Source organism: Cryptomeria japonica, chromosome 4, assembly GCF_030272615.1.
Source record: "Cryptomeria japonica chromosome 4, Sugi_1.0, whole genome shotgun sequence".
In the NCBI taxonomy this organism is placed as follows: Eukaryota; Viridiplantae; Streptophyta; class Pinopsida; order Cupressales; family Cupressaceae; genus Cryptomeria; species Cryptomeria japonica.
In genome coordinates, this window is record NC_081408.1 from 45,182,349 (window position 1) to 45,197,149 (window position 14,801).

At 35.7% G+C, this 14,801-nt stretch overlaps 1 protein-coding gene across 1 annotated transcript; it reads left to right on the plus strand.

Moving 5' to 3' along the window:
- The first annotated feature begins 6,513 nt into the window (after positions 1–6,513).
- On the plus strand, positions 6,514–8,174 carry LOC131056792 (uncharacterized). The gene is made up of 2 exons (XM_057991055.2): positions 6,514–7,092; positions 7,301–8,174. The coding sequence occupies exons 1-2, from the start codon at positions 6,610–6,612 to the stop codon at positions 7,640–7,642; spliced, it is 825 nt and encodes a 274-aa protein (XP_057847038.2). The 5' UTR covers positions 6,514–6,609; the 3' UTR covers positions 7,643–8,174.
- The last annotated feature ends 6,627 nt before the right edge of the window (positions 8,175–14,801 follow it).

A 14,801-nucleotide genomic window follows, 5' to 3' on the forward strand; every position in this document is an offset into this window, starting at 1 on the left:
AACTTTCTTCAAAGTCATTCATATAGATCATGGTGGAGAATTACCTACAGGAAATGCAAAAATAATACTAATGCCATGTTGCAGAAGCAAGAAAGTGAAAAAAATCACATAAGGTAATTGTCAACCTGCAAAGTCCTTTATAGTTTAATTTGTTACAAAACTACCAAATTTAGAAAATTGTAAAACCCGTTCACTTAACATACATATTCTATGATACAACAATTAATTGAAAAACAAATCAAGATGTATGCAATGTAATGCAATAGTTGGACCAATTTTCTCGAATAGATACATACTCTATGATACATAAATTAATTCAGAAACAAAAGAAGATGCATGCAATTGAATGCAATAGCTAGATCAGTTTTGTCAAATAGATGAGTAAATGGAATCGACATAATAAAATGACGGTGTACAACTCAATCCACGATGTGAGCAATTCAATATAGCAGTTGGACCAATTTTCTTCATAAGGTAGGTTACCAAGGTCAATTTTGTTCAAAATCAAGTAACCTTTAAAATATTATATGATCAGAAGGGTGTTAGGCTCACTTTGGCAATGTCCAAACAAAATCTTCCTTCTAGAAAACAATTCAAATGAAGCACTCAAATCTTATAGACTTAACTATTCAGAAGAAAAGCACATGGAACCGTTGGAAGAAGAAAACATGATACATTAGATATATATACAAATATAATACTCCAGAATATTATAATCTTACAAAAATTTCACCTTACATGTCATATAGTCTTTCAAAAACAATCATCTCTTTTATGAAAAAATGCATAAATATGACAACCATCAAATTTAGTGCCACATATCCACACAAAAGAATATTTGGCATGTGCATCTATGCATGTGTTTCCATCTACATGTTTTCATGTGTGACGCATCGAACACACATGCACATGTACCTACAATCAGACCTACATGCACGCATACATGTGTAAACATGTACATCTTTGTGCATTAATTATGTATGGGCTTCAAAATGATTATTTATTTTTGGTTATGGTTGTGTGTTTGTTTGCATCAATGTTTCATTGTCAAAAGGTGGAATGTTAGAGAGCATAACAAAAAGAAAAAACACAATCATATCAACCATATTTGAAAACAACAACAAGTAACATTAATATTGTGGATTGTGGAAAACTAATATCTTTAATTCAATATGATTGTGTGTGTGTGTTTTTTTGCATCAACAAATTACATTTGTGATTCATCATCGAGATGTAGGATATTAGAGAGCATAAGGAAAAGAAAAAAGAGGCAACCAGGATGTAGGATGTAGGATGTTTGAGAGCATAAGGAAAAGAAAAAGCGCACAACCATATCCAGAAATAACAGAAAGTAACATTAACAATATGGATTGTGGAAAACTGATTTTCATATGGGTCTCTGAGATTTCTGTCAAATGCAAAAATCATCTTTTCAAACTAATCAAATAAAAGGGACATTTTTAGGATGAGAAATTTCTTTTGGCAAAACATAGAGGAGAGGCATAGAATAGCTCTAATAGCTTGGGATAAAATTTGCAAACCAAAGGCCTTAGGTGGTTTAGGGATCCACAACCAGCAACTTCAAAATCAGGCTCTAGGAGATAAGCTTGTGTGGAAAATGACAAAGGATCCAAAAGCTAGATGGGTTAGATTAATGAAAGCTAGATATATTACGGATGAAGAATCAAGCAACTTCATAAGGGTTAGTAATCTACCTAAAGGATCCAGGATTTCAAATTTTATAATCAAGTGTAGATTTCTAGTGGCACACTATATCTCTTGGGATGTCCAAGATGACTTTTCATGCTTATTTTGGTAGGACTCCTGGGGTGATTACCCGAGCCTAGACAACTTAATATCTATTCAACACACAAGAGATTGGCTTAAAAAAACTAGGGTATCTGCATTAGAGACTATGTAGTATTCTTTGAGGAGGGTTCTAATTTTGGTTTGTCTTGGAAGAGCTTTGAGGGTTTTCCTCTCCCCCCTAATGAAATCGACTAGCTCTTAGACACTATCAAGAATAGACAATTATTTTTAAGAAATAGCCAGGATTCATTGATTTGGTCTCCTTCCAAATTAGGCCAATACAATGCCAAGGAAGGTTATAATCTCCTTTTTAACCAATATGAGCACAATGATCTTGGAATCCCCCGAAAAAAATTGGCACAACAAACTAATACCCAAAGCTGGTGTTTTTGCTTGGTTAGCAACTAGAAAGAAAATATTAACATTAGAAAAATTCAAGAAGATGGGTTTTGAAGGCCCTTCAAGATGTATCATGTATCCTTTGTAAAGCACAACAGGAAGCAATAGATCATTTCCTCCTCAACTGCCCTTTTTCAGCTATGTTGGAGATGGCTATGTGCTAAGTTAGGGTGGATCACCGCCCTTCCCAATGATATAGTCTCCCTCTTCCAAGGTTGGCCAATTAGACCAAAAGATGGCCTACTTAGCTCTTTATGGGAAATCAGTCCCTCTACTCTTATATGAGAGATTTGGAAAGAACGCAATAGGAGGATTTTTTATAACAAAGGAAGGTGGAATCAGTCCTCAATTCCATAGAAAGCAAAATTGTGGAGAACATCAATTGCAAGTTAGTTATCAACTCCTCCACCAACAAAGATTTCACAGACTGGGATGGAAGGGTTAGATTAAGATGAAATGACATTAGAGTCCCTCCATTTCTAGCGAGGAAGGTTTGTGAAAGAAACTCTGTTGTTTGGACTCCATCGAAGATAGGATGGTTAAAACTAAACTTTGATGGAGTTTCAAAAAGCAATCTGGGACCATCTGGAGTTGGATGCGTTATCAGGGATCACAATGGAATTTTCAAAGGCAAATTAGTTATTCCCAACTCTCCTGATACCAATAATGTTGCTAAATTCAATGCCCTTTTATTGTGTCTCATTGAATGCTCAAAGAGAGGCATTAAGTGTATCAAAGTTGAAGGAGATTCAACTATTGTTATCAATGCAATTAGAACTACAAGAACCCCTAACTAGCGGTTGCAAGCAATACTCACAAGATTTTATCAATTATGGATCTATTTGAAAATTTCTCTTGCAAGCATATTTATAGGGAAGCAAATTCAGAGGTTCATTCACTCTCTAAATCAATGGCAAAGGGGTTGGATCTTAGCTGGTGGGTGAATGAATATTTGATCCAAAAGAGTCTTTGTTTACCTTCTTCTAGGAAAATAACAAAATTTTATTTTCATCTTCTAAAGGTTAATCTCCACACTTCTTTTCCTTCACCAAGTTAGTCATTACAAGGAGCAAGTCTTCCCGCCATTGCAATTTTGAATTCAAATTTGCTAATGGTTACTAAGGTTGCTCGACCATAATCTTGCAGAAGGTCAATCCAATTTAGAAATTTGTTTTTGAATTTTGTTTTTGAATTTAGAACGTTGAGCAGACCTCAACGACTGCTTATGGAAACCTAATCTTGTCGCCAGCTCATCATGCATATGGATGTGATCCAGCGGAATGAAGAGTGGGCAGCAGAGATCACTCACTACCCAGACATTAAATAAGGTAGGCGACATTCATGCTAGCTTTCAAGAATAATGTCAGAAAATATTGAGAGATCCAAGACTTACCAACTTCCCTCACTTTCAATGAGAACATTAAGCGATCTTGACATCAAGTCACCTCTAAATTTAAAGCTCAGCTAGAATGATATTCTAAATGGTGAGGCATTCTTCAACCTCAAAGGTTTTGGTCTCCAACTTAATATTCCTACACAGGCAGTCTTTATGGCAAGTACGGGTGGCAATTAACTGGCACGCCAATATATCCAACAATCCAAGAAAGTGCCTTTTGAAGTGCAGAGAGATTTTTGTATCTACTTTCAAGGCATTGAAATAGGCCACCTGGTAGACAATTATACCAAATTTATTCTAAACCGATGGATAAGTCTTCTCAAGATAATATGCAAATATTGTCGCAGGCAGACATCGGGTATGACAGATGGTTCTTAACGAGAGTAATCACATCAAACTTGCTTTCAATTTGGTCGTTTCTTTCATCTCCTCTATCTCTCCCGCCTTGGCCGAGCTTTCATTTTCAGAAGATTGATTTGTTCCTGAGAGAGCAAGTAATTTCCTTTGCATTGGATAATCGACAACGGCCAGTTAATCAAAATTTATCATTAGAGCTTTCCCGGACCGAGTTTCATGCTTTGGTGTTGACACTCGGGTTTCTTTAGCAAGCTCAAACAGACAAGCAAATTTTAAGGAAATCATGAATCAGAGACTGAAGAGGCTACTTCATACCACATATGCTTTGGTCGTCTTGGCAGTTAAAATGGTCTTGAGAAGTGGTCATCTTGACAAAAACGAGTATTATAGGGATAATACTCAAATTTCATCAAGATTGGTGGCGTCTCTGTTAGGTAATCAAGATTTGGATAACAATCTCTTCGACTCAACCTGTTGGTTGACTTAGGTAAAGTTTTAGGGTATGTTGTTCTTGGAACTAGCCTTACACGGCCTGGGGATCTTGCTTCAGTCATAGACTCAGAAGAATATCTAACTTTTTACCCATTTCTTCTAGACCTTAAGGGTCCAACTCTCATGAAACATAGAGCAATCGTTGTTGTGGCCCATGTTTTTCTAAAATGGAAGTTTTTTGTAGATCATGTTGACGACCTGGACAAGGAGGAAGAATTCAGAGACTTCGCTATATTAAATGGTATCCTTACTCTGAAAGAAGAAGAAGATACCCCCATCCGAAATGACAATAATTTAGCTCATCTGTAGAGTGGCCAAGGAAGCGATCGAGGGCAGGGTAGCCAAGGTGGCAGTCATGGACGCGGTTGAGGAAGGAGCTGGGGTAGAGAGTGTGGTCATGGTTCAGCACAATCTAGCTCTCACCCTGGGTCATCATCCTAGCAGTGGTTTCATGCAAGAAAAAAATATGATTCACTAGCAGATTCTGAATTTTGATAATTCTTTTGAATTTAAGTATCGAGATGTAATGTTGATTATATTAGATTACCGGTGCAGATAGGATATTTGCTAGGTTTTTGATGATCTCTTTGAACTCTTCGATTCTCTTTTTGTGGATTGACAATAGCTTTAACCAGGATATCCTTCTCTGCTATAGCAGGCCCAAAAGGGCAATCAGAGTGTTAAATTTTTTGTAATCCTGCAACCCTTTTCTTTAATATCAATCTTTTGGCCCTGATGTTTATTGATTAAAAAAGGACCTCTCCTTCTACTTAGCATGTGTGCTAATAAAAACGTGTAAGTCGAGATTGAAAATTAATCTCAGCTATCCTATTGTGCCCATTTACATTGAATGCTGTGAAAAAGTGTAGAGGAAATTTCATTAGAAATTAACAGCTTTTTCTAAGATTTTGAACTGTTTATTCCACAATTTTAATGACTACAAAGTATAAAGCTTCTTGGCAACAAAAAAAAATCCCAATGTTAAGTTCTCTTCTAACAATATTCTATTTGTAGTCTTTTCTTAACTGGGCGGGTTGCTTTATTTGTAGTGGTAGCTATTTTTTATGATTCTATTTTAACGGTTCTTCTATTTGTAGTCTTTTTTCGATTTTTATGATTCTATTTGTAATCATTTCAGAAAGAGAAAGGTTGGTTCTTGTTAATGCATGATAGCTTCGGTAAGATAAATGATTGAATGAAAGATAAATGAAGTCTCTCATTCAATCATTTATCACATCGATAACTATGATAAAACCTTCAAGCAATTAATTCCTTTTTGATAGCCATTCTACATTTGCATATAAATAACCTATTCATTGATAATCATACTATATATTTTGTTTATGTTCATCGATTACTAAATCTTGCATTTCAATTTATATCAATTAACATAATTAATGATAAATAAACGATTAAACAAAAACACTGATTAATATCGGGTTGCATATGATATATCGGGTGGCATAATAATAAAGGTTACCGATAGTCATCGGGTGTTAAGCCTACACCGATAGTTATCGGTTGTTAAGACTAACATGCCGATAACTATCTACTGTTAGCATTGTGCGAACACCGATAGACATCAGTTGTTATAATACTTCCACACTGATTGGTATTAGCGATGAACATTCATTTGTTTAGTATAAACAAAGAGGCACGATCAAGTAATGTCTTGATCGGTCATGACCGATCAAGGCATTGCTTGATTGTACCCCATTTGTTATATACTTATATTGAGTGGCATTCGTGAGATAGAACATAGAAAATATTAAATGCTCCTCTCACCTGCCACAAACAAAAAGATAGTCAGATTCATACATTAAGGCAATAATATATACAAGAAGATTATTTTTTAATAGAATATAACTTGCATATTGAATGTAAATTGAACATCATTTACAGAATTGACTCCTCAAAATAGAACTGTAAGTATAATTAACAAGATTATTACAACGCAATGTGCTAAAGTGGAAGTATTAGAGCTCTATAAATATGAATCGTGTCAGCTAAACCTTCACGACTGGACTTTCTGTATTTCTGTAAAAAATGTGAAATGCATACATTTTGAATGTAGTAACATATCTTTTGCAGTGGAAATTCCTGCATCTTTATATTCATGCGAGACATTGAGATCTCTATCTCTTAAGATTTTTAAGATGACAAAGGTGCCGGCCCTTTTTCATGGTTTCTCTGAACTTGTAACCCTTCACCTTGAAAAAGTTGAGCTAATTGAAGAGGCATTTGAGCTGCTTGTACGATCATGTTGGCTTCTTCAAAGTTTGACGGTATCAAATTGCGAATGGCCTACAAAATGGATAATCAATTCCTCCAGTCTCAAGTCTCTCTCCCTTGATGAGCTGAATAGTTTCTGTTCAATGGAAACAAATTGCTCAAGATTACAAACCATAAAAGTCACCTGCTGTCGTGGCTTGGAAAAGTTGAGAGTCTATTTACCCCCATGTGTACAGTTGCAAACTGACTTTCAACTTTTGCAACAGTTTGTATCTTTAAAATCATTGAGAAAGATCACCTGTTACAATTCCAATTTTAGGTATATCTGTGATATCAAGCTTCTACAAAGATTTTCTCACCTGAAAGAGTTATACATCGATATTCCCTTCTATATGCATTTTTTAAAGGTGATTATTTTTCTCCTCTGTTCTGCATTAAATTAGTTTAGTATACTACAACATTTGATTCAAATTGTTTGAAATCAAACTTGAAATGATTATTTAAGCAAAACGTGGTCGCTTAACTTTAAATTTTATTGAAGTAAAATATTCAAATGATCTTGAAATTATTTCTTGTAGCTTTTTTGGTTGTTTCTAAGTGTTTTCTCTGAACCAGACTCAGGAACTTGCAAAGTTGACCTTATCACTCGGAAAGCTGGAGACATTAATTCTTAATATTGATGCACGTGAGAGATACTATGAAGGCTATTCGGGATTGCTGTCTTGCATTTTGAGAAGCGCTCCTCTGTTGAAAACAGTCAGAGTCGGCATGGATGACAGCTTGGAGAATTCTAAGCGACACATCTTTGATGGAGTCCAACTTGTAAATCATCTCCTAAATCTTCAGATAAGTTCCTCACAAACCATAATCTTAGTGTCAAGGGGCAGAATAAGTCCAGGTTGGCAGCACTCTAAAAGTGACAAAGAGTTTGAATACCTTGCATTTTCAGAGTTTTGATTTAAAACATTAACAGGGTCGTTGTTTAGGTTTTTGATGCAGGAGCATTCAACACCGTTTGAGGCACTTTCATAGTTTAGAACATGCGATTACGACTGGCACAATTCCCTTCTTTATAATTGGCAGTTTCATTAAACTTCTTAGTCTAGTTTGAAGTGGTGGAGTGGAGCCATTAGTAGTGGTAGCTATTTGAAGGCGGCTCCTTTTTTTCAGCATATGCTTGCTTTCTTTTTATACCCTTGGCCTGATGGAGAATTATGATGGCGGCTCCTGTCCTGCGACCTAGCATTTTCTTATTTCTTCTTTGCAATATTGGAGATTCTTATTTTAGATAAGGGAGATAGAGGAGTTTTGAGCAGGATTAAAAATAAAGGAGGGAAGATTTGGTGGCGTTCTGCATCTTTGCAGGAGGTGCGGTGGTTAAATAAGAGTTTGAATTCTCTAGTTAGTCTGCATGGTTGTTTAGGTTTATAGCAGTGTGGTAAAATAACAAAGGCTCCACCTGTGCAGACCTGGAATTTTGTTATGTCTTGAGCTGTCAATGCTTTTTTTTTTTTTAAATCCTGTTATCTTACATATTTTCAGGGCGTTGAGGTTTAAAATTAAAAGGGTCATTTTGGTTTTGCATGGCTTCTTGAAAGAGATTTTTTAATGCATAGATGTAATGTTGAAAGATGATGCTTTGCAGTCGTCAAAATGTGTTCTAGTCTCTTTCATTGACTTTTGTATTGTTCCCAATTTGTATACACATAAAATACTTGTTTTTTCTTTTGTAACAGACAATTGCACTTTCTAGTAATGTTGAGTAATAACAAGGGCTGGAGGGCAGTATAGTTCCTACCATACTTGGCAGGACTATTTTGTTGTGGGCTTGGTTATGAAATCCAAGGAAGCTATAAATGAATTGCAATCCTCTGAGAATGGCAGAGGGTAGGGACTAACACATCAAGATCAAGAAATTAATTGCTGCCTTGGACATTGCCTTCTTGTCTTCTGCGGATAGCAATAATAAATTTAAACAATAGATTCCTGACATTGCCAATGAGATGTAATGTGCACAAGGAACAAACTATAAATTAGATATTAATTTCTCTCTATTTAGCACCCCATTTAGGTGACAGTGCCATGACAAACTCAATTGAGCTGTCACAGGACTTAAAGTTCCGATGAGCTGAAAGTAAGAGAAACCCAAATATAGAATCTTTTGATCATAAACTTCTTAATGTCCACCTTGGATGTATTCATCTATAATTCTGAGAATTAGTGAACTGTAATATACTTCAAGTCGTGCTCTATGAAAAGATCTATTAACAGTCTGTCAATCCAATTGGCCACGCCTGAATTGAAAACTCTGCTACTTAAACTCCATTCTAATCCCATGGTAGACAAGTATAAATGTAAATGGCATAATTTCAATGTACATGTTGTTTTCAAAAGTTGGTCATTCTTGTTGGATTTAATCCAGGGAGAACCCTGGATGTCCTTCAACCTTCAGAGTTCATTCTCAAATTTTAATTTTTAATATTTAATTAAATAATTTACAATTTACCTCCTTAAAAATCATCTTTAGCATCTTGTGCGCTTTTCTTGATGAGCTACTCTTCTAATTACATTATCATTTGCTCTTATGTTGATGTTGATCATGGACTATGATCCTATAAGTTTATGAAAAATAAATACAAACAGTTGTTTCAGAAGCTCTGTGGTTTCAGTCTAATGAACTATGAAAATCTCACGTATATTTTAAGTCTAGATATTATATTAACAATATATGTTTTGTTTTTCCACCAATCACAGTTAAAAAGGCTGCCACCATTACAATGGAAAATCAGCATTGAGACAATAGTCACAGCAGCAGTCAATCTATAGAGTCAAATTAAATAGAAACTCACTCACTTTCTCTCTCCTTGACTATCAATCTCTTTGATAAACTTCCGCTGCTTTCTTTCTATCCATCACTCAGCAACAGAATCATCAAAAAACTCAATTGAAAAGAAAACAATGGATAGTAAGCAGTCTATTTATTATATAATATATTAATGGCAGAGGTCATTAAAGGACTACACTTTAATCTGTGTCATAAGTCTACTTCTTCACAGTGGCAGTTGATTTATATCTCTAGGCTCAACTTGACCAGAGCCGTTCTCTTTTTCCACTTCAGAATCATCATCAGGAAATGCAGGGGCTGCTGTTAGAGAGGTATTACTGTTGTAAACTAATGAGTTATGGTTTATTTAGAAAGAGCTACCAGTATGTACAACCATGTTATTAATAGGATGATTGTGAGTCACATCATATACATTGAGAGATATTATTGATGCAGCTATTACTGTTGTGAACTAGTAAGTCATGGTTTGTCTAGAAAGAGCTACCAGTCTATGCAACCATGTTATTCACAGGATGATTGTGAGTCATATCATGTACATAAAACCTCAGCAGAGTTTTCTTTGAGTCTCACATTACCTTTTCCACAATTTCATTCATTGTGATGGACCCTTCTCGATCCATGGGTATACCAATTCTTATGTTGTGCTTCAACCAGGTGTGGATGGAATTCTTTCTTTACATTTTAAAAACTTAGTGCTGGCAGACATGTTTAGAGGATGGATGTTTTTGACATTTAAAATGACCATTGATGTCCATATGTATTACAAATTTCAAGCTAGAGGACCATCACATATATGGTATAAAAGCTTCTACATTATTGTCACGTTTACATAATGGTATTTAAATTTAGATAGTCTGTCAAGAATAGTTTTTACTCTTCTCCATTTATAAATCAAGTTTCTTGTTTACCAGTATTATTCAAAGTTGAAAGGAGTAAGAGCAATTTCATGGCGACTTTCGGGGCTCAAAGTGCTAGGTTTGCAGCTTTCAACAAGGTTAATGCCAGGGCATGATATAGTATCAAGACCTTGTAAATAAATCACGGAGAAGGGCACAATCCTACAAAATTGGAAGGAATTAATATCATCATTAAATGTCTCTCCAAATTGCGAAGTGTAAAAGCCCCCCTTTTCCCTGTTACAATCAAATAACCCTAAATGACAAAAATGTTTTATTCCACAAAGAATAGTCAGTACACTTTTCTGAGGACTCTGCTTTCAACATCATCATCACTTACAGCAAATGTGGATATCTACAGGCAAAGACAGAAGGAGAAAGTGAACTACTTTGAAGTTGCAATATGAATTATATGCTGCAGCAAGTTCCTTTTCAGAAGGATTCACATCAGTCTCATACATCTAGAAACAGCCAAGTGACCTGAATTAATGATAAATCAATAACAAAAGGATCTGATATGATAACCACTGACTCATAGTGTGTATGCTAAAACACGACCAAAACCTTGTCGAATGAACAATTAGCGGTCATTTACACCCAACCGACAATAAATCAGAACTATCAAAGTTTGGTAACATCATGTTAAAACATTAAGACAATTCCTTGAGAGTTTGGTAATCTGTATGAGAAGAATTTGTTTAAAATTTCTGATTGATTTCATGTATACTGCCATCAGTCAAATTCATAATTGATTCCACATAAACTCCTAACAAGTCCCTGCACATGACAGCCAGTTCTCTGGGTCTAGTCATTCAAGACCTGCAATAAAGAGAAATCTAAGGAACCTTCTTATTTTTCCAAATTTCCCATGGCAGGTTGATGGTGGAGTGCTTCAAAAGTATCTTCCCATAACATGCCCAATAGTTCTCTTTGTTATTCTCTTTAGCCTTGCCCAATAGTTTCCTTTCAAAGACCTTGTTCACTGCAACAATCAGTTCTATGTTTTGTTGATAGGAAAGAATGGTCTTTATCTCTTTATTTATACTTCCATGTTCTATTTCTATTCTTCCACGAACAGCAGAATTGTAGGATTTAATATTGCCTGTTATTTCTTAAGAACGCTGATAGAATATATTCTATAGCTCTTCTCTTTTACCGGCATATTTTTTTTTCTTATTTTTGTACCTGTCAAACCTTTGATGCTGCCCACATCCACAAGGTTTCAGTGCAAATATACTTGACTGATACCCATATTCATTTTTCTTAACTTCCTAAGGTATAGCAGCAAAAGGTGACCAATGTTATGAAAATAGGATTATGTCATCTAAATATTTTAGATATCAAACATCTTTGATGTTGTCAACAAATTTGGTCGACGTTCAAAATCCTTATGCACAAAGATAGATCTCTCTTGTAATCTTTGAAATCCCATCATGGGAAAATCTGCTGCAAATGGACAATGGCCTGCTGGAAATTTTTCCCTATGGCACCTCTATCAAATGTGCAGTCAAGTTACAATGACCCTTTCTTCGCTGTTTAAAAACTTCTCTAAGACCTTGCTGGGCATCTGTCTGGGGCAGATTGTCCAAATTTTGTTTTGAATCCTTGTCCAATAAAATTCTCAGCATAATTCCCTTTCTAATTTTTCTGAATTTTTGGTCAAAACCATGCCAAGCACACACTAGATTTCATCTAGGACATTATTTATTGTTTGAAAACATGGCATTTTTTTGTCATTTCTGTGTTTTGGCAACTTTTGCACACAGTTAGCTATAGTTCATTTTTGAGGGGCAAACATCCCCTTTTGAATTTGATATTTTAACAAAACTTGACTTATTCAAGTAGAGCACATGCTAGAGGCTGTTTTAGACTATTTAAAAAAATCTGATTACCCATTATGCTCACATCTAAAGGGGCTGGTCACCTGTTTTAATCTTGAATCTTTTTATCCAGTTACTCTGATAGCACACTCTTTATCCTCTATGCCTTGATAGATGTCAATATCATGTTCTGGAGCTCCACTTTTGCACAGATAGGAAGTACAATGACGAAGGTTGTGGAGTCTGGATCTACGCCTGCTAATTGCATTTGCTTGTAACGAGGGCAATCTTTATAGAAATGTCGGAAAATTTAAATGTGTGTATGGATAAATTGAAGTGATTTATATACACAATTTCCTAGTTTAATATGTCTAGCAATGATTAATTGTTAGATGGAGCAGCACGAGAAGATAGATGTTCTCAGTCTTGTTGTGACCAAATCACACATTGCCCCATTGCAAATGGGGACCCCCACTTTTTTCTGCTTTCCAGGTTAGTTTTAGAGTCTTTAAAGCTATCAGTCTTTGCTTTGAAGTGGTATAGTTGCTAATTAAGTCAAGTCTCTCTCTAGATGAAGTAAGACCAATCAGTTTTCAAAGCTAAGGAGGTGAATGGTTCACATCTTTGTTTGTTCTAATGGAATTGAAAAATAAAAAATTTGGATAAGGCATGGGAGGTTGAGTTGTTCTAGACTAGAACGCTTGTTATTCTAGGCTAGAACCACATTGGTTTTTGACTCAGAACATTTACCCAATTTCATTGTCAAGGCGTTCTAGCCTAAAAACCCCGTCCTTTGACCAAACAATCTGTCCAAGACAAGAACACTAGGCGTTCTAGGCTAAGAAGCTACCTATTTGAGACTGGAACACCAATTGTCCTGGGCTAAAACACTCGTTCTTTGACCAAACACCGTCCTTTGACTTTGATGATCTACAATTGATTGATTTTCATGATCAAGTCAAGCTTGATTAAGATGAAGGAAAGGTGGCAATGCCTTGAACTTCACACGATGCAAGTCAACCTAGCAAGAGCGAAATATGAGCATTTGATTTCACCACGATGCCATCTGGATATACACATTGGATGCAAGTTTTGAAACTCAAGATGGATCTCAAAATAAACAAGGGCAATACATTTAATATGAGTCGTTGCCTGGGAGAAAGATATTCAAGATGAAGACAGCGTATTGATATGATCAATGCAACATATTAAAGATTATGGAGCCAAGCGATTGCACTTAGTGACTTAATTGCAAAGCCTGAAATCCTTTGTGGGAATCAATTGTAATACATTTAATGATCCACGATTGCATTTCATGAATGAATTTAATATGAGCTGCAAAAGGAAATGAATTTGCTCTTCCAAGATACCATGATTTTGGATAAGGAGCTTTCATTTACAAATCGAAATTGATAGTTATACAATGTTGAATGCATGCAATGTGGAAGCCTCATTGTTTTGAATGCATTGTATTAAATGGAGGTCATCTCGCGGCTATGATGAGGCATTGCAAGCGATTTTATATTGATCATTTCATTTGATCAATATCACATTTAAGTTAAAGAACAGCGATTTAACCTTCAAATGCAACATCAGCAAATAGGACAGCGAATTCATTCATTGTTGGCCACAATTTTGATCAAGACCAGGCATAATTGGGCATTGAATTGTCTCCCAAGGCAGCACCATTGTGACTGTGGACACCATTGTATCCCTTAACAGTAACTTAAGGAGAAGAGTGATAATACTAAGACACAGCGAATTGTATGCATTCCAGTGATTTGCATTGCTTATTACACACTTCTAAATCACTGCATCAGCAATTTAAATATAGGCCAATGATCCAATTTGAAGTCAGCGAATTTGTCTCCGCATACGGTGACTTCATGTTGAGGCAGCGAGGTTGTAAACTGAGGACATCATCATTGGCAATGATTTCTTAAGTTGGAGAGCGATTACACCATACACAAGCAAGTTCAAACCACAGAGAATTCATTTGGAGCGAATTTCACAATTGAGGTGGCGGCATTATTTGTTTGTGACAGCGAACTGAAGCGATTGTTTCGAAATGGTATCCCTTGACAGCAACCTCTGGGCCCAAGATCGATTATAATGAAGTCACTCCATGAACCTGGGCAAATTTGACAATCACCAAAGGCGTTGACTGTAATCAGCAAGTTTAGAAGACATCACAGCATCTACATTGAGGCCTCTCTAAAGTTTGGTAATCAGTCGAAGTATATATGTTCAACATGTACAAATTTGTTTGAAAGTGCAGAAAATTGACATGTCAGCTTACTTTTGGGATAAGTTACAGATCTGGAATGAAAGTTATTTCACCATTTTGTGTGAAATCGAGCCTCAGGTTGTGACTGATTTGGTTTTTTACTTATTTCATTCACAAGGGTTTTGTTGTCTTTAATCAGTAGGGTGATTATATTCAAATCAAAGATTGGAAATGCATCCTAGGGTTTCAAGCTTTTATTCTGCATCCCTAGCCTGAGTGATCAATTCCTATTTGCAATGCAAATATCATTTCATAAAACTAACTTTAG